Source organism: Dromaius novaehollandiae, chromosome 26 (genome assembly GCF_036370855.1).
Source record: "Dromaius novaehollandiae isolate bDroNov1 chromosome 26, bDroNov1.hap1, whole genome shotgun sequence".
NCBI lineage: Eukaryota > Metazoa > Chordata > Aves > Casuariiformes > Dromaiidae > Dromaius > Dromaius novaehollandiae.
This window is the reverse complement of record NC_088123.1, coordinates 5,103,922-5,124,146: the sequence shown is the minus strand read 5'-3', so window position 1 is coordinate 5,124,146 and position 20,225 is coordinate 5,103,922. Positions and strand designations below refer to the sequence as shown.

The window sequence follows — 20,225 nt, the reverse complement described above, 5'->3', positions numbered from 1 at the left end:
GTGTCACACACCCAGAGAAACCATTCAAACAGTAGCTTGGCTGTGGTGTCCCAACCACAAAATAATATGTTTATTTTTTTCCACCACTGTTTTTGTTGTCATTTTATTGATAAAAACTACACAAAAACTAACTGATCATAATAATTAATTAAAAAAACCAAAACCAATGTTACACATTCTCCTGTGTTTTAGAAATTGTGTCAGCCAGTGAGTTTCACCAAAATACTCTTGCTTTAAAAGAATTTCCATTCTGATCCATTTCAAGCACATCACTTCCATTTTGATTCCCAAATGTCCATTAATTTTGTTTACGGCACGACTGGATTGCAAGTATGAGAGTCGATACTCCGTTGCATGTTTTTCCCTTTTTTAGAGACCGAAAAGTAATTCTAGTGTCAACAATGAAGCACAATGAAGTAAAAATCAAAAGCACCCTCCATAGTGTACAGCCTGTGTCTTAAATGTACATGCACCCAAGTTTCTTTGTTTCTGTTGCATCAATTGCCAATGTCCTTTTGGTTCAACATAAGCTTTAATGCCCATGTCTGAAGTTTGAAATATTACTGCTTGACCATTAAAAATAAGAAAAAAAATATATAGCTATCTTTTTTTAAAAAGAAAAAAAATTAAACAAAAGAGATTTCTGAAGAGTAATAAACACTTAATAAGGAAACATGGCTGACCCATCCCACCCAACCCCTTGCCCTCCCCGTCCCCTTTAATTTTTACCTGTGGTTCTCCTTCCCTGGAACCGTGCAATGTAGAAAAATCAAATATACAAACAAAACTCTTAATCCATCCCTTTATGTAGCTAGAGTGAAATCTATTTTTTTTAATAAGAACTTGACAATCTCTCTTTAATATTTACATTGAGGAATTTGTTTGAAAGTTTAAAGCAAAGAAAATCCTGATGTTCTCAGTGAGTACTGCATTTCCACAGTCTGCGGAGTTTGCTTTATCCCATTCCCTTTGTGTTGGAACGTTTGTAACTGGAATGGTCGATTTTAATTTCTTGCCCTGGTCTCTTCTGAGATGAAAAGTCCCTCAAAAGAACTCCCCACTCCGCCCCCTGAAGAAGTTGTCTCCATCATTAGTTTGGTATTCTCTCAATGTAAATGGCTGGAGCAGCCGAACGCGCAATTGTAGCTATGAAGCTGTGGTCTCGACTGAGTTCCAGGTTGGTTGTCTCAGCCTGCTCCCGGGACATGGTATCGTACCCCTTATTTACATGGAGAGGCTTATGAGCTTGGCAGTATCCGATCACTGGTTGGTCATAACTGTAATAAGGTAAAGTCTTCATGTGGTGAGGTACCTGCACCAGAGAAACAGAGATCAAAAAAGAGAAACATGTAAATAACATTTTTATTCATGCATTTGTATAGCACCTAGCACAATGCAGTCTCAAATACAACGGGTGCTTAAAACATCCACAATATAAACAATCACTACGCTTCTCAGTTCTTGCAGCAAGACAAAGGTTTGATGCTCTTAGGTTGTTCATAGCACACGCAGTTCCCTCCTAACAAGGCTACTTAAATTCCTATTAGTCAATGGGTCCACTTGTAGATGGAAGTCACATCTAGTGGAAGCCTATGTAATACACACAGATTTGTTCTGGCCCTTTGCAGTATGATGAATTCCCTTTTGAATTTCCTAGAGTACAGGAAGTTACACTTAAGCAATCCATCTGTGGCCAGATTTTCAAAATGGTCTAGCATGCTGAATTCTGACCTCTTTTGGACAATCTGTTCATGACGATTACACAGAAAACCTTTAAAAAACTGGCCCTTCTCTCAGTGCCTTGAAAGGGGCTGAGTGCTTTTACAAAACCCAGACCAGTCTAAGCATGTCAAAGGACTGGGAAACCTGGCTGCCAGGATATGCAGCTCTCAGCACAGACGGAACACATGCTTCCACGGTCCTATGACTGGCCCTACAACAAAGCTGCTTGCCTGACGTCATGATTTCTTGGGGTCCTCTCTCTCACAACCTCACTGAGACAAGCGCTATCAGAGAGCCTCAACTGATGTTCACTGGAGCTGTGCACATCCACACCTTGTAAAGATGGTCATATATTTGAAAAGTCTGCAAGATCTAACCTGAATCCCATGTCTCTTTTTTATGTAAATACTCAGAAACTGCCAAAGTCCCCCCTTCTTCTTTTCTTTTCTTTTTTTAAATGACCTATGCTTGCAAATGTTAATCCTAGAAGTAAATGTGATTTATGGCACAACATCAAATACAAATCTTTGCAGATAACTTTATCACCTGCAAGGGATGAGCTGATCAAGTAGAAAGAAATACGGTTTCAGGAAAAAAAAAACCACACACTGCAGGAGATACAGGCAAGAGTTTATTCTGATAGTACTAGAAAACCTGAGTTCATGAAGCTGGAGATATCCTACACATAATTCAGTCTTGTAACAAATGCTTTTTTATTTTCCATGCTGTACTTTAAATGAAGACTACAGAGCTAATTTATCACAAATTTTCATTGCATGGTGCACTTCATTCAAATAGGGATGAAAAAAGCAATGCATCTCAAAAACAGTAAGGCTAATTCTAAGTTTTGCAGGGTTAGAGTTCCTCTTGCATTTGGATCTTATAAGCAGTTAAGATTTCCTCCACCCTTTTCCCTGCAGAAACCTGGAAAGTTTCCAAAACTCTCCCACTATCTGGAATTTAGCTGAAAACTTCTTCATTTAACATGGCAGTTGAATGGCAAGAATGCAAAAGACAAGCTGCTCAACAGAATTCAATGGGACAACTGTGTTCACTTGTGGATCAAATTTGGTCAGAGTGCAAGAAACTGTAACTTCTATTGGATACAGCGGTATTTATGTCAATTCATATCAGGCCTTGAATTTGTCCTCAGCCTTTAAGGCAACTCTTTATGATTCCATAAAAGCCAAAGACTGTTTTCATTCTGTACAGTTTAGAAATTGGGTCCTGGCTTTATAGAAATAAGCCACAGTATTAACAGACATCACCTGAGTCATGCGCATCTTTATTTGTTCCCTTTTTTTCTCCAAACAGGAACTAAAAGCATCCAGATCTCAACAACATCCCTTTAGCAAGAAGTGCCAACAATCCTCCCTGCAAAAGCTAGTTTTTGTGATGCCTTTCGACTCAAGGTACCAACCATATGAACAGTTTGACCCTTCCTGATAAAGTGTTTCTAGATCAAAATCAAAACCTTCAGAGGACTGTCCCTCACAAACTGGAGTGTCCTTTCCTTCCCTGAAACTATTTCTCCAAAACATAATGTGTTGCATTTCCAGAAACACACGAGGGATCAATGTGCACTTAAAGTGATAGACTTCTATACTGTTCTCTTGTCTTACATTTACTCCAGGCCAAATGACAGTAAATGAAAATCAGGCCCACAAAAGCTTTTTCAGAACATGGCCTTGACTGCAGAAATTATTGCAAATGTGGACAACTGGAAGACTACTCAGTCTGGTACAGGTAAAAAGGCTGGATGAAGACACCAACTGTTCTAAACCAAGCTGACACTAGTATACGAATATATATATATATAGAGAGAGAGTATACCAGTATATGAAAAAACATATTTAGGAACATCTAAGTTGCTGAAAGTTAATTTTATAAACATTTTTGCTCCAGATTCTAAAGTAACTTCTATTTTGTTTCATTACTGCTATGGAATTAATGCTGAGACACCTAGACAAATGTCACCTTGGACATGTCATTTTATGATCTGGAAAATGAGAATATTATTTCCTGTCCCAGTTTATCCTTGGAGACTAGAGCTCTTTGAGGCAAGGGCTGTCTGTGCAGGGACTAAAACAACATGACTGCAGCCTAAGCTGGGCCCTGTAAGCTGCTATGGCCTCTAAGCGACAAATAAAAATGCAGACAACCATAGCAAAAAAAGCCAAACAGGTCGCTACATGCCTCAGTAAATAAAACAGACCTCGGGATTCTATGTCGTTGTTATCTTTGGGTCTTTTATACGGAAGATGCATTTTTCACTGGCTAAAAAGCTGAAGTAAGGCTGAGAAGTTACCTGACAGCAAATAAAGGTAGAGCCAAGAAAAGAATCGAGATCCTTGAGCACTGTCCTTCACTCTCTCCTCCATGCTATACTGCTGCCACTAATCACAGACGTTTACACTACAAAATTCTTTAAATTTAGTTTTGGAACATGCTCAATTGTAAACGAAGATAAAGAGTTGCTCAGACGGGTACCTAACAGATACAACCCCTCCCCCCTTTCATATAATCTGTCATAACTTTTGATTCTGTTCTTGGCTTTGTGTGTTCACTCATGATTATATTCCATGACAGCACAATCCAGTGAAATGAGTGAAGCTGAGGGATGGGATACAGAACGCCAAGACATTTAGCAGAGGATGATGCACCAGTACTTATTTGTTCACAGCACTTTCTGAATCATTTCTATTTCCTCTTCTAAAAATGATACTAATATTTATTTAAAGTGATTTAAACTTTTTGCAGCAGGAGAAGCATAATTCAACAAGAAAATGCACTCCCCAAAGTCATTCATGTACATGTGGTGAAAATTTTGTTTTAGCCCATCAAATAGGTTGTCATCTTCTGCTCTTCCAACCTTACAATAAGGTAGCATACTGTCTATCAAATGTTGCAGGTAGTTGATTAAGACAATGAATGAATCTGTTGTTTGAAGAAAGCATTGACTCTGTTAACCAAGAAGCTTATTGCTTTAGAAACACTTTAAGTGTTCAGTGAGGGTTTTAGGCTAACGGGCTGGATTAGTTACCTAGTATTAATTTCTGAAGTCTACAACTCTGTAGATCTTCCTGCTAAATATAATAAACATTGCATCTTAACAGTCGCACAATCAAAACAAATGTTTTATTACAAGCAAAATTTACCATAAACCTGTAGCTACAGTTAAGATTAACATAAAAGATTTAACGGTGGAAATTTAGGAAGGAAAATCTTCCTGTGCAGAACAGAATTGATGCCGGAGTGATTAATGGCTCAACAGTCTTGTTGCCATATAACTCCTTACAAAGCAAGCAGGACTAACTTGAGTTTACCTAAGATTCATTTTACTTCAGGTTCAGAAATTCTGAATCTGTATTAAAAAGATATTTCTCAAAACTCCCTGTCCAGTTGTCCTTTGAAATTCAACAGTGATGTTCAGCCATTCCAACATACGAGTGCATGTACCCCCATGCCAGTTTGGGCAGTATTTTTACACTGTGCTCAGTAGCTTTACTTACATATGTCAGAAATATAGGGACGTAAATTACTTACCTCATACTATAAAATTATGACGACTATTACACAAGAAAGTCTTATTTGAGAGCTCTTTCAATGATAAGAATTCAGCTTGGACTTCTGCTTCTTATAGGTGCAGCCATTAATTCCTAATTGTTACCAAAACATCAATAAAAATTCTTATTCTACTCTTACTGGTATATCAGTAAAGGTGGAACCTGAACCTATTACTTTGCAATTCGATCGATTATCCACTGAACTTGGTGCGAATATATTCATTAGCTTTAAAAAGTATTGGATTGGGCCCTAAATGAATATCAAGTGATCTTATTTTCAAAATACTATTCTCTCTCTACTGCCTTTCACAGTATATTAAACATCGTCATACATCCTTAATTGTTAACCACCTCGCAACAGGAAGCTACAGACAACCTGAAATTCAGCCCTACTATGAACTTTGCCTAAGCGATGACAACCTCTCTATCAAGTAATGCCAAGAGAGTTAAACAAAATACTTCCCTTACCCTGACTGCAACTCCTGCTTAAGTATTTCCTTCTCTGCTCACAGCAGCAGATCTATTGCAGTGAAGACAAGTTGAGGATGAGACAGGGATTGACTCCCTACCTCACACAGAATCACCTGCATTTTAGCAAGTTCCAATCACTAGCAGTCCCAGTTTGAAATAATTACCTGGTAAACTGTTAAATCAAATTTTGGAAATACAGGTTTTCAGAAAAGACCTATTTTGTGTTGGAAGTGTCGTGATTTTTTTCTTAAAGCTTCATTTGAAGAAAGATCTTCAATCACGTATTCTCCAACAAAGAAAATTCTTTCCTGAGAAACATGAGTAGTCACTGATGTCTAAATGACTCACTGAACCAGAATTATCATAGAAGGACAGGTGTGTAATAAGGAATGAATGGCAATCCCATTACAGTGACTGGGGGAGGTAGGGGGTAGGAGGGAGAGTGGGAAGGGGTTCACTTTATTTTTTTATCCTGAGAATAGAACAGTTTGAAGGAACAAACTGTTACAGGATCATCAGATAAGTAACTGCTTTGGGAAGAACCTAAAATCTGGAGCACAGCGATAGAAGCGATGGACTTTCTGAGAACCAGGCCATTTCAGCTGTCTCAGTTTGGGTACCTAAAGTAGTTGGCCTTATACTTTCACTGTTTGGACACTGCAGTGTATGTGTTTTCAATACTGTTGCTTGTGCATGCAAAGGGAGAGAACACTGTTTTTTTAAACTATAGACATGCTCCATTCATCCTGATAGAAAGTGGAACAGGACAACCACCACTGTCTTGCATTAGGTACTCTTCCTTCACAAAAGCAAAAATGAAGCATGAATATTCTCAGGCAGTTGAATACTGTCTGCTTTCACATTTGCTGGTACTCTGCAATCCAGGTAAACTAATTTATGTGCAAGTATTTGCCGAGTTAGTGATTACATGATTAAATTAGAAGTTGTCCATATGTAGTGGAAACTCAGAGTTACGAGATATGGAAGCTATGCTTTCTCATTAGTGCTAATACTTAGTCTCAGAACACCATGACTTCATTGCTGAATTAATATCATAGCTGTTGGTAAATCAAATTCAGAATTCATTTTAAACCCTATCATAATTTAGAGTAAAATAAGCAAGATACACTATCATAGCTTTACAATTAATGAAGCACACAGCTTCACCCTAGAAAGATTGATTAGGTACATTAGTCAGATATAGGTGGTATAAACAATTTTAGTGGATCTCATGCTGCTGAAATGACAGTTAACAATGCTGGAACTTCTCTTTGGAGTCAATTCAGAAAAACATTCCTATTCAAGAAAATGCATAATCATACACGTACTTTTACACTTATTAAAGGGGACAAATGCATACATTTAGGTTAGATCTGGAATATGAAGGCATACATGTTCTACTCTATTTCCAGTTGGTATAAACACAAAAGCATCTGCATGTTTTTTCAACATAAATCCCTTTTGTTCTGAAATCCATCTTTCCTAAGATAATTCTCATATTGGCACAACCCCAAATCCCATTTATTGAAAAAGTTCACAGTTAAGATGTCTGATTGGTCTGTTATGATGTGGTTTAAGTCTTATGAGAACTGTTTTTATTGCAGTGATCTGCATGACATTAAAACATTTCAGGAAAACTGTCAACTTGCCTTGATCTTTAGGTGAAGTTCTGCAAAATCTTTGTTTGCATTAGCCTAGGTTTTCTAACAGTTACAGATACTACTGGAAACTTTGCCTGAGTAGATTAGGCATGAAGCATTGAGCAAGATTCTTCCGGTAGGTTGAATCCTAGACGCAATTCCCACAATCAATTTCCTGCCATTTCATGTTCAATTTCCTTCCCATTTCAGTGAGAAACCACTTCTTAGCCTCTACCTATTTCCTACCAAATCAGATTAACGGTATATGCAGCTGGGAGATGAGACAGATCAGCAGGAATATTCAGTATCTAGCTAAAGGTCCCATCTTATATGGTACTGAGCCCAGGCCACCCCACTGCCATGAAGTTATTCGTATCACGCAGAAAACCACCTAATTTGTACGAACCAGTTTTCCCTAAGAAAGTGAGGACACTGTAAAATATCCACAGAGGGTCTGTGTTCCAGTGGGATGTACAATACTGTCTGCTCCAAAGCTCCTGCATGCATGTGCACCCACACACATGCATGCATGCTTTCTTAAATCACAGTTCTGAAAATGCTGTACAAAGTAACTACTATTTTTCTAAATAAAGCACGGTATCTCCTGTAATTTGCTTCCCCATAGTGTCTTCTTTTCCTGATCTTGTACTGATGTCTACCTTAACAGTCCCACAAACTGATTGTCATGGGCAGTTCCTCCTGCATCTGTTTAGCTCTCGTATGAGGTGACTCAACATTGATAGAGTCACACATCAGCCAGAAAGCACGTAAGACAGAAGGGAAAAGGATTAGTGGTCTCATCGGTCCACTTGGATCTTATCAGTCCAGCTGGAACTGTGGCTAACGCACAGAGTCCTGCTAGACATCGAAATACAGCTGCTGAATATGTTTTGGACCAAACAGGACAGTGCATTTTGCAGACTGCAGTTTTCAAATATTAGTCAAAACAAGCAGTGAGCAGCAAGAATAAGACTGTTCTCCTAGACAGATCTGAGGATTAAATCAAGGTCTTCAGAACCAAGTTTCAGATCTTTGGAAGTACTTAGGGGCAGGAAGAGGACATTGGATGGCTTAATTTAAATATGGAATGGAAACTTTTTCTTTACTGAAATTGAACCTTGTGATAAAATTCTCAGAAGGTTATGGTTGACAGGCTGAAGACCATTTCCAAGTAAAAATAAAGAGTTCAGAGAAAATTAGGAGCCTAGAAACTACAAATGACTGACAAGTGGGTCATTAATTCTTGTACTCCTAGCCAGGAAAATAGGATCCCAAATTTGACACAGACTGTCAGAAGACAGGTGCTAGAGAAACAACAGGGAAGAGAGAGAGGGCAGAAAACAGTACAGCTATCAGTTACTTCTGTATTTCATATCGCCGTTCTATTTATAGTTCACAGAAAGATAATTAATTCATAAAATAACTACATGAATTAATGAAACATTAGTATATTAGATATGATTATAAGCATATTAACATTATACACCATGTTAATAGGCAACCTATGGATATAAGGGACTATATAATATGCTACAAAAGTGACTGATTAAATACATAACAAAATTAGTTGAAATAAATCTACTGATTTGTTACATTCACCAACTTCTTGAACACCTATAAACTAAAAAGGCATACTATAAAGAGAGAATTTTACATTTATTCAGTCATCTCTGCAGAGTGCTTTGCATGTTCCAAGCCCCAATATGACACCACGCCGTCAGTTTCACCAATAACTACATCTTCATTTTTCCTTTCTTTCCCTACAGATAACTTCCTATTCTTCTATCCAACCATACAAGTGCCTTTCCCTTTAAAACCAAACTTCTCAATGATTGTTTAACTAAGTGTGCTTCTCTAAATATTAGGAAAAAATCATGCATACCCCACTGCTTCTTCTATGGGCCGATTTCATCTTTCGATCACTAAATGAAAAGGTTTCCCTGAAGAAAACTCCTAGAAAGGAGAAAATCTTCTAAGCCTTGTTACTGTTGCTTGGGCAAAATACTTCTTTTAAATTGCTTTATCTATATTTTATGGAGTATCTGTTCCTGACAAAAAGACCCACCGATGAAAAAAGCAAAGCGAGATTCATAGTAACCTTTGATTTTCCACCATGGAGGGCCGATAAGATGAACAAAGTATCTAGTTATTCTAATTGGACAGTCATTAATATTGCTTCCAATGCTATTAGGGTAATTTCCTGTAGAATTCAATAGGAATGAAAGGCCAGTGTTTCAAAAAAGCTTTTACATTGCTTAAGGTGACGAGATTAGTTTTTCAAAAGCAAAGCAGTACCTGGTGGTAGTTAGCTACCTATATGCAAGGGAATCCCTCTGGGTACCTCTCTAAGTGCCTAAGTACACATACTTTCAAAAACTTAGCCTCTTTTAAGGCAACTCAGCTTTCATTTAGGCAGTTTAATAAGCTATAGTCTCAAGAGGAACTTCTACTCCCTAAATACTGCATTATGAGCTACAAAATGTAGCTCATTTGTATTTAACCTATCAGGACAAGTCAAAGGCACATCTAGCCAAATCTCCAGGGGATCAAGAAGGAAGAGCAGCAGCACAGGTCAACAACATGGCAGTAACTTCTGCAGAATACCTTCCCAACCTCCAACACGCCCAACTTCAGTTAGCTTTCTAAATTGCTGGCATTTCAGTTCCGAAATGCTGCAGGGCTGGATCGTCCAAGGTATTTAAGAGCTGAAAGTATTATCAGAGGCCCCAGCAGGGAAGTGAATGCGACTGTATCCAGAGACCGTATGGTTTTCAATAGCATGCTTCTAAGATCACAGTAGTGTGATCCTGGCTTGCTGCACAACCAACAAAAGGCTTTAGGATAATCAGGTTTTTAAGGATAATGCAGAGCAGGAAAGAGAGGATATTCTTTACAGGGCATCTTCTTCCAATCCCAATACTTGCCCGCCCTGCAGTTTCCACATAAAAGACATGAGAAGTTGGAATCTCTACCTCTCTTGAGCCCTTGTTACTCACTCCAGTCTGGCCTGTATCCCCACACTCCGTCCCAACAGATGAGAGGGGACTGACTGACTATACTAGGGCTGCTCTACAAAGGCAAAATTGACCTATATGATTTTTGAATCGCTGAAATAAAATCTGAATGAGCTTCCAGATACCTTATTGAACTGTTAAGAAATGGGAGCTTTTCCTTTTAAGTTATCTAGCAATACAATACCCTAAAGGTTTTGCTTGGAGTGCGCTTATGGGTCTCAACCCATATCTGACTAACATAATGCTTGCAGAGCCACGTTCATAATTTACATTAAGTCCATTTAATATGCCAATATTCAATATAGCTATAGCATCCACTCCCCCCTCAAGCCCAAACCTGACAGAGGTCTTCTCCTCTGTTGTCATTTAAAATTCAACACTCGACATCCTGGCTTGTGACCTAAGAGAGGAGATAATTTGTTTTATTTTTCAGTCTTCTCAAGAGAATTTGAACGGACCCTTCTTTACAAAAAATGGGTGCAAAAAAAAAAAAAAACCCCAAATCACTGGCAGAGAAATAGATAAACTCTACAGAAGCCCACGCTACTGCTGTTTCACCTGATCTGTGCATCAGACAGTCTAGTCTCCAGAGTTATTGTTTGAGAATGTCGTAACAACCTAAAAACAGAGGAGCGAGCAAAGCATCACAACTGTAAACCAAATGCAAGTTGAAGAAATTATTTAATTTCTCCTGAGAAGATTGCTAGATGGCAATTTCCTTTGTGATAGATCTCCTCTGGTGGGAGAGAATAAAGAAACCAAGGGTACTACAGACCTTCTTGGACACAGGAGGGAGCCCCTATTAGACCAAATGTGTCAGCAGGATTCTGTTCATGAGAAATTACAAGATTTTTAATTGCCTCCACTGTCTCCTAGCAGAAAAATCAGTGTGTATGGTGGCAAAAACACATTGAAAAGAACATTAATCTAGTACCAGAAGGGGTAGCTTCTCCTCCTGATGTGCGTATGTTACTTCCATTAGTACTGATGGGAGTAGTGCGCTGAAAGGCAACTGCAACCCTGCTGTTTCCAAGAGGTAGCGATATATGACTCATATTGGTGTGAGGGTTTATATAATTCCCACCTTCACTGGAAAGATTAAGGAATAGTCTTTGCATCTTGCAGCAACATAAGACAAGGAAGAGCAGATGCTAAAGGGCAGAGCCATTATTTTTTTAATACTCTACAGAAAACAAATGACTTTTTTCATTCCTCTGGGCAAGTTTTATAATACGCAGGGAAATCATCAGTAAAGACATATTCAAAATCCCTGAGAAAACTGGAAAGAGATGGGTCAGAAAATATTCTTGGCTTAGCAATCTTTGATGCTACAGAACTAAGTGGATCAATTTGATTACTCTATGAAAGCAAAAACAATAGAAATAATTATTGAGTTACAGTAGTTCAGTGACACTTTTAAAGCAGAAAGGGAGGTCTGGATCAAATTAAAAAAAAAAAAAAAGCTAAATCCTCAAAACGGCCACTGTATAACAGAAGAGCAGAGTGCAGCAAACACACAGAATCACACTGAAACACCAGAAACTAAGGTCTAGCAGTCAACCCATACAGAGTTGGCATGGAAATTACAAGGCCAAGACGGTTAAGAAGTGAAGGGATACTCTAAGCTGTCTTTTCTCTGAGGAGATGGAAAATAGGAAGGCTTCTTTATTTTTTATCCCATATCTAAAAAGCAACAGAGAGCCAGCCAATCCAGGCACAAGTTCAGGCTGGAATGGCCTTGGGACTGCTCTGTGTCTAAGCTCTCCACTCTCCCCTTTAAAAATCTGCCAGCTGGCAAGTGTCAAGGCCATAATTACTTGCAAATAAACCATGATGTGTAAATCTGACCGGAAGCCTGAGACCACTTCTGAAAAAAGTGTTCTGAGGCATTCAGACAAACAAAAACAAAGCGCCTAAACCATACAGTTGAGCACTACTGAATCTAGCCAGGAGGGGGCTGTAGAGCACACAGACATTTAGTGTCTGCTACCTAATTGCACTGTGAAAACTCTGGAGCTTTAGGAAAACCAAACAAAGCATTCTCAAACCTATTCTGACACAACGAACGTTAAAAAATCTATTGCAAAAATACCTGTACCTACTTAGACCGTTTTTGAGCTTGAGCTCAGCAGCAGTGATGGAGCGTAAATGAAAAGAACCAAGTTGAAAGGATCCTGCTGGAAAATAAAACCTGCCCTGTGAGCTAGATTTTGAAAACCAAAGGAGCTGCTGCTAGAAATATCTGCAGCTCACGTCAACAAGAGACAGCATGCTTGAACAATCTCTCAACCAGCCAGGCAAGAGCCAAATGGTCTCCAGCTACTCTGGTATTTTTCAAACTCATTTTGTTCGGGAAAGGTAACTCCCATATCTCAGAAGGGATCAGCAAAGAGGCTAAGTAATTCAACTTTTTCAGGGTGTAGTATTAGTTTGGTGCATTGCTGGAGTGGTGGAACAGTGGCCTGTAACTGTTAACAACCTTCTGCAAGGGATCTTTCCCTTTGACAGGTCTATACTAGTTGCAGCCACCTGGAACAAATACTCAATGTCTAGCTCATCTGTAAGATCAAGGTGATATCATGACCTGATCCCTAACTATGCAATGGTGAAACAGATTGGGAGAAGAAATATAAGAAGAAAAATAAGCCTCTTGTAATCTAGAATCTGATGTTTATTTGTAATGCCCTGAGGCCTCAAGCGAAACTGAAACTGCACTGTGGTAAGCACTGCTCATGCGTTCAGTAAGAGTCCTTGCCCTGAAGAGCTGGTACTCCAGACAGGCATGACAGATGAAGGGTGGGAGAAAGGAAAATAGCAAACTAGCAAAAGATTTGAAAACTGATGCACAGATTGAGGGACAGATTTTTCACAGAGCTGAATACATGAATGCAGATCTTCTGTCCCTAAGTGACTTCCCGTATCATGCGGCCACTATAGTTGTATACATATTAGTAAGCAGTACAGCCCAGTACAAACACGTTCATAGATCACCAGAGGTGGTGATCAGTGCACAGTGTCCATGCCATACACATTCCAGAAAGTTTACAGCAAATTAGCTCCAGTCAGGTCCCATAAACACTTGGAGCACATTCAGTTTAGCTTCCTCTCAAAGGAATTTTGTCTGTGTTCTCTGACCCTGCTCTGTGATGTGAATTGAAGCACAATGTGGACCCATATGGTCCTTGAGACCCACATCAAAAGTCTAATCCTAATCTGAACTAAAACACCAATATAGATGCATCCTTTAGGAGCCAGGGATGGGACTCAGTTCTCTAGCATCCCAAGATAGTATAAGAGAACTCAGACTTCCTAGTTTGAAGGTGTTTTTGACTTTGACATCATAATTTAAGCAGATAGTACAAACTTCCACGCTAGGGGCTTGCCCACTGCTGCTTTGGAGACCCTGCTATACTTTCTCTCAGTTAATCCAAGATACACAAAGTTTTCACAGAACTGAGCACTTGCAGAGCTAGATGCTTCAGCAGGTCGTGCTGGGCTTCCTTCTAGAGGTAGCACACAGTGATCTCATTCCACTCCAGAATGTAAGAGGAAATCTGCCGAACAACAGTCCTCTGTGGAGTCCTTCTGTTACAGCCCCCCAAAACCTGGCTAAGTGCTGAAAATACCTGTGCAAACCAGAGTTTTACACACCTCTGGGTGAGGATGGCAGCTACTATCACCCTAAGAGTGACGGTACCGCTTTAGACTGCTCTGCTTGTTTCCTCTTTACTCCAAACAAAAAAAAGAACCATGGTGAAAATGTGATTCCAGGCCAGGGTCGGTGCATTTCTGTGGTGAAAAGAAAGAGGAAGGCTGAGAAAACGATCCTACAGTAATCGCAGCATGAAACAGATAAAAGACTGTGAAAAAGACGTTGGATTTCAATTTCAACCTAAGGCTTCTCTCTCAGGAATACAGAGCAAACTCTTGAAAACACTTTCTACACAGAGCGTCTTACACTGCCATCAGTGAACCTAGAACACGAAGGAGGAGGCAGATCAACGGTGCAGCGCCCACAGGGTCTCTGGAAAACAAAGCAAATCAAAATATCTCCAAAAGCACTTTCATTCTCACTAGGAAAAGGACAGACTTTCCAAAATTTGGAGCACACTGTTTAAAGATACTCTCTTTACCTTTCTTCTGCCCCAAACCAAGAATGGAGGAAATGAGATCCCTGCCTTGAATTTTGTGTAGGAGAGAACAGAGATTTCAAGGTATGCAGAAGCAAACACGGAGGGCAACAGGTATATGAGGACGAATACGGAATCGAAGAGAGGCAATTTACCTCAATGATTTGAGTTCAGTAAGAAGAGCATAAGGCACTGGCCATTTCTGCATACCCTTTAACATTACACATAATAGTGTTTTCCAATTAGTAACAATGGGCTCGTTGGATTATTGCACATTTCAGGAGCCAAATGATAACCCATCCTCTGCACACTGGGGGACCGATGTATGTTTTGGCAATGGGAAATAATTCTGACTTGCACGATGCAAGATCTAGTGCAAATGTATCTTCCACAAAGCAAAAATAAGGGAGGGGGACATGTCCCATACACTGAATGGGTAGGGGGTTGATAGCCCAAGGGCCCAGTTGCTTTTCACACAGAAGACATTTTGTTCCAATTATTTTCACTGGGATTTATTCAGATGAAGATTAGGTAAACTGCAGCTCGGTAGGTAAACCCTCACCCCTCAAGTTCAGTAGGATCAGTGATGCAGAAGTGGAAAAAGTTACAACCAGACAATTCTCTATCCTGCAAAGGAAGCAGAAGCTGACTGTCTTGTTCTGGATGGCTTCATCATCAATAGGCGCGCAGCTGTGCTCTAAAGCACCAACAGAGAATACACATGACTATGGGACTGCCAATGTTTGGGATATGTCACTCTGAAGATCACAGTTAGTCTGGTATAAGATGGATCAACCTCAGATCTGTTTTAATACAAATAGAGGTGTTGGCAGAGCAGCTGAAGAGGAGTTATTGCTTAAAGGGCAAGGTGAAGGACTAAAACTAGGGTGCATTCTCAGCTCTGTCACTAATCTGCTGTTGGCAAAAGGCAACTCACTTGCCTACTGTTTCCCTGTTCCCTTTCCACCCATTAGACACCTCATCAAATCCCACTTCCTTGTTCTTTCATTTAATCAGCTGAGCTAGGCTCACAGCATCAGCATCAAATAAACCAGTCAGATAAGTACAATTAGTTAAGCAATTTTAAACATAAATACAAATAAGAATACACAGAGGCCAACAAATCCATGAATATCTCTACACAGATGATAATACTAATACTCAGGATTCAGAGCAAGCATACTCCAGTCTATCAATTCTCACCCATAAGGCCTTTGCAAAATTTTATAAAAAGCCTATTTACAGCCTGCCACATTCATGAAGTCAAATCACAGTTGCAATAAGAGCAAACAAACAAAAGTTTTTTGCCCTTGTGCTGCATCTTTCATCCAAGGGCTCTACAATAATGATTCAGATTAAACCTTGTGTTGCTGCTTTAAGGCAAATAGACATCATTATCCTCATTGTACAGATAAATAGAGGTCAAAGAACTCCCCCAAGGCAACACAGAGAGTTAAATACCTGCATCAAATGTTTTAATGAAGACAGATATCACTATTCATACCAAAAAAGCAAGGAAACTGAGAAAAGAGGAGTTGAAGCTGTTGTCCCAGCATCAGGTAACTGGGCTTGGATCTTGGGTCACTAAGATAATTCCACCTTAGAGTTCTCTCCCATTTCAACAACTAGTATCAGCTGTATTTGGAAACAACCGTAGTCATATAACGCACCTTAATGCACCCCCGTGCTTGCTTATTGCAATGTTCTTCGAACAAAGCAAATGAAAGGTGTTCTACAGTAATTAAATACTTAAATGAAGTTTCTGGTCATCTTGTCTCTGATCACTGTTTCTCATTGCTTTCTGGCACTGTTTGCTTGGTGCCTCACTTCTGAGTGTATTACTTCAAGCCTCTTTCTGCTCTCTTGCATCTTCCCTGTGGCCTTCTTTGCAGAGAGAAGGTTCATGACAGTGTGACTTGTAACACTCCCCTCTGTGGATGGCTGGCAACCCAACAGCTTTGGCTGTTCTCTCAGCTGAGTCACTTGTCAGGATCAGGCACCTGTCAGAACCAGCCTTGCTACTTATCCAGCATTTTTGATGTAGATATTTCAAAGTTCCTGAATAATAAAGTCTTTCACATATTTAGTATCTGTGTATTCGTCTCATCCAAGAATTTTCTACTAGATTTTTGGCTGGGGGTAATGCTAATTACATACTTAGATACATGGCTCTATTGTGTGATATAGCCCAAATACAATCAATCACAAGCACCACACTGGCAAAAGATTGGGGGGGGGGGCACTAAAAGGGGCACTCTAAGTTTCAGAATCTTAAACCTGGCCCCAGTGTCCCAGATAACTAGATCGAGGGTCATTAAATCAATCAGAGATTGTCTCCAATTTGGGCTAGTAAAACTATGATATCGTTTCTACAGCCTTTTGTTTTATTTCCATCAAATCCAACTGTTTTTATCCTTTATCAAATTAACAGCACTTTTCTATAAGGCGCTGTAAGCTTTCTGGTGATCTTTAACTACAGCTACATAAGAGTTCATAGCAGAGTGGGGCTCTGATCACAATGAGGCTTACAGCATTTGCTATAATTCAATAATCATAATTTGTTACAGAAGGGACAAGAGCAATGGGGTCCTTGTGTAAAATAGAGTCCTCCGGGTGCCACTTTAGTTTAAATAATAAATATAACCTTTTTTAGGCCTGTGTCTTCTCCCACTCATACAAATGAAAACAGGGAAAGGTTATTTAAGTATCCATTAGTTTCCCAGTAATTACGTTATTCCCCTACCAATTCTTTGCCCTGAAATAAAGTACATAACCTTGCATCAAAACACAAATGCAATCAGAAAGCCTGGTACATACAGCAATTATATCCAACTTTTCCAGTGGCTCTAGGAGAGATACAATACCGACTGCTCTAAGGCAGAGCCTCAGGGCCCTCACTCCCTCTTCATAAACAAGTCACTTAGGCGAGAGGAGGTAAGGTGAACGATAGTAGCGCAAAGAACTGGTTGCCAGCTGAACGATAGTAGCGCAAAGAACTGGTTGCCAGCTGGACAATGGTTGACACGGTTACCCTTTTCCCTTTCGTACTACCGGTATGTAGTGAGTTCAGCTTCAAAACCTTACTACAATGTAACACAATGCAATGCAGTCTCTTCCTATTACCATGGAAGAAAAGAATGTGCCATTGACAGACTTCTGTGCCCTTTTAAAGCAGAACAGCTCTGACATCAAAGCTCACAGCACTCCTCTGCAATAGTTATTCACTGTGTGGTCAGGAACGAAAACATTTTTATGAAGTTCTAAGGGAAAAAATTATCTCCTGAAAATGAGTCTCTTGTAGTAAGTGCTGCAAATAATGAACAGCTGCACTGTTTCCCTTGGAAGGTGAAATGAAGGAAATGCAGTCTTAATGTGCATTTAAAACAGGAACAGGGTCAGTCTCCAAGATGTTTAGAGGCTATAATGGAAACAGAGAGTTGTCAAAGGGAACATTCACAAAAAATTGACAGCTAGGTAGGATGCGTTACTCAGACACATGTTTATCTATCAGAAGGAAAACAGCTGCAGATTAGAGGGGAGTGTGATCAACCATGGCTCAGCTGTAACCTCTACCATATGCTCTTCACATGACAAATGAGGGGGGCTTTTTTTTTTTCCTGCTTCCCTGCAAATGGGGCCTAGGCATCACAATACAAAAAGAAAATAATCAAGTACATCCATCTTCAGAAAATGTCCTTTCATTGAGGGCTCTGCTGCCACTTGTTCACAGAACTGACAGTTCTCTCAGCATACCTGATGCAGTGTGAATTTGTAGTCTAACACTATGGTGACAGTCCTTGTGCTCATACACTGCTGCAAGACTCATAACCAGTCCCCTTAACTATCCTGGTATCCTTCAATCTTCTTTTAAAGGGAGCGGTCTTCATCCTTTCCTTTAATTTCTAGCTAGTGGATATTTCATTCCAAAGACCTTGGTTTCCAGGTCAATCTACAGCGTTCTGTAACAGCAAACTCAGCCTGGACTGTCCCACATATATTAACGTTGCAGTGTTTTTTTCCTATATGCGTCATCCAAAATAGCGTCAAAAAAACCCCAAAGAGCAAAACTGTACTGCAGCCTAAGCCTATTTTTTTAGCACAGTAAAACATTAATATTTTATGTTCCCTTTGTGATATATGCAATTGCTTGAACTTTATGAAGTGTAGAGAGAAAAGTTTACAACAAAACAGAAAAATAAACATTAGGAGTGGACACAAAATCCACTGAAGAGAACTGAAGGACCTACATGCCTAAAACATTGACTGGTATTCCAAGCAATTCTCAGATAGACTACATTATTGCAGGCTAAATACTATACAGACTTTTTGACATACAAGTATATTAGGTTGAAACTACCGAAAGATAAACATATGGAAAAAAGCACATTTATTTCTTTTTTGGTTGTACACAAGTGGTGGGAAGTGACAGTCAACTATAAACCACAGTTTATTCCCTCGTATTCATGGAACTGCATAGCCTGTTGGACTCATGATTGCTTTAGTATGAAATACTGTTTAGACCAAGCTCAGAAATCATTTAGAAAAGACCTCAGATCTGGTGACTAGTAAAACCAAATAGAAAAGACAGCAAGTTTTTCTTGGGGTATTCTGACCCAAACCAAGCTAAACCCGAATTTTTTAGAACAGGCATTACCAAAGGAATTTTAGAACAAACAAAGTTCCTTTTCGGCTGTTCTTACTGTTTCAATGGTGCAATTTTCTCTCAATTTAGTTAACATCAGAAAGGAGAAATATATATTGATATTTTCCTTTCCCTTTTTCATGTCTCATCCAGGTTTTTCACACTATTGTTGGAAGTCATTGTTTTAACAGAAAAATAAAACCATCTGAGGCAAGCTGACAATTTTTCTCCTTCCCTCTCTTCTTCTACCTCCCCCTTCTTCACATACCTACAAAATGCATACATATATGTGCACAAATTCCACCATTTCATCATGGCTTTTTTAAGAGAGAAATCACTGTTGCATTATTTTCTGATTTGTTTAGAAAATGAGATTTTGAGTGCCTTTATTTAAGTGTTGCTAAGAACTGAAAGTATGTATTTTCTTTCAATTAAGGTGTCAGGTAATTTTCGACCATTTCCCTTATTAGCTTTTTCTGTTTCTAAAAGAAACTTTGTTTCGAAATATCTTAAAACTGAAAATGTAGAAAGTTCCCTGAAAATTAAATATAAACTTTAATACCTTTCAAAAAAACTCCAGCAATTTATTTGAGCAATAAAAGCTATACATACCTACGTGCAAATATATAAAGGTACACATCTCCTTTAGTTCCCCTCCCCATCTCCCAAAAATACCCTCAGTAACTGAGCTGGAAAATTAATTCACATTAGAATGAAAATGAATTCTAATTCTGAGCAAAGGACTTTAGCCAAAATCCTCTAAACATAATGTGAATCCTTCCATTAACTTTAGTGCGCTATGGATCAGGTCATAAAAGCTTAGAATATCAAGATGGTCTGCTATTTTTGAAGGTATTTTATTTGTAACTGAGTATCTTGGTTTGTTTCCCAGATGTGCCACAAATATCGTGTGCTGTCTACATTATGTATTTAATTACACTTTGCCTCCTTTCCAATCTGTAAAATGGAGATAACAACTTAACCTCTCTTGGTTTTGTCTATTTAGATTATATCGAAGCCAGGAGCTGTCTCTCATTCTA

General features: G+C 39.1%; 1 protein-coding gene across 3 annotated transcripts in view; it reads right to left on the bottom strand.

Annotated features, from left to right (window-relative positions):
• Positions 1 to 788: 788 nt before the first annotated feature.
• LRRTM4 (leucine rich repeat transmembrane neuronal 4) overlaps positions 789 to 20,225 on the bottom strand; it is a 451,637-nt gene continuing 432,200 nt past the window's right edge. For 2 of the 3 annotated variants that reach the window (XM_064497873.1, XM_026122384.2), the window contains one exon: positions 789 to 1,312. In XM_064497873.1, the coding sequence (XP_064353943.1) occupies positions 1,091 to 1,312 (222 nt within the window). In that variant the 3' untranslated portion in view covers positions 789 to 1,090. The remainder of the gene's footprint in view (positions 1,313 to 20,225) is intronic. The other variant, XM_064497874.1, reaches the window with a different exon arrangement.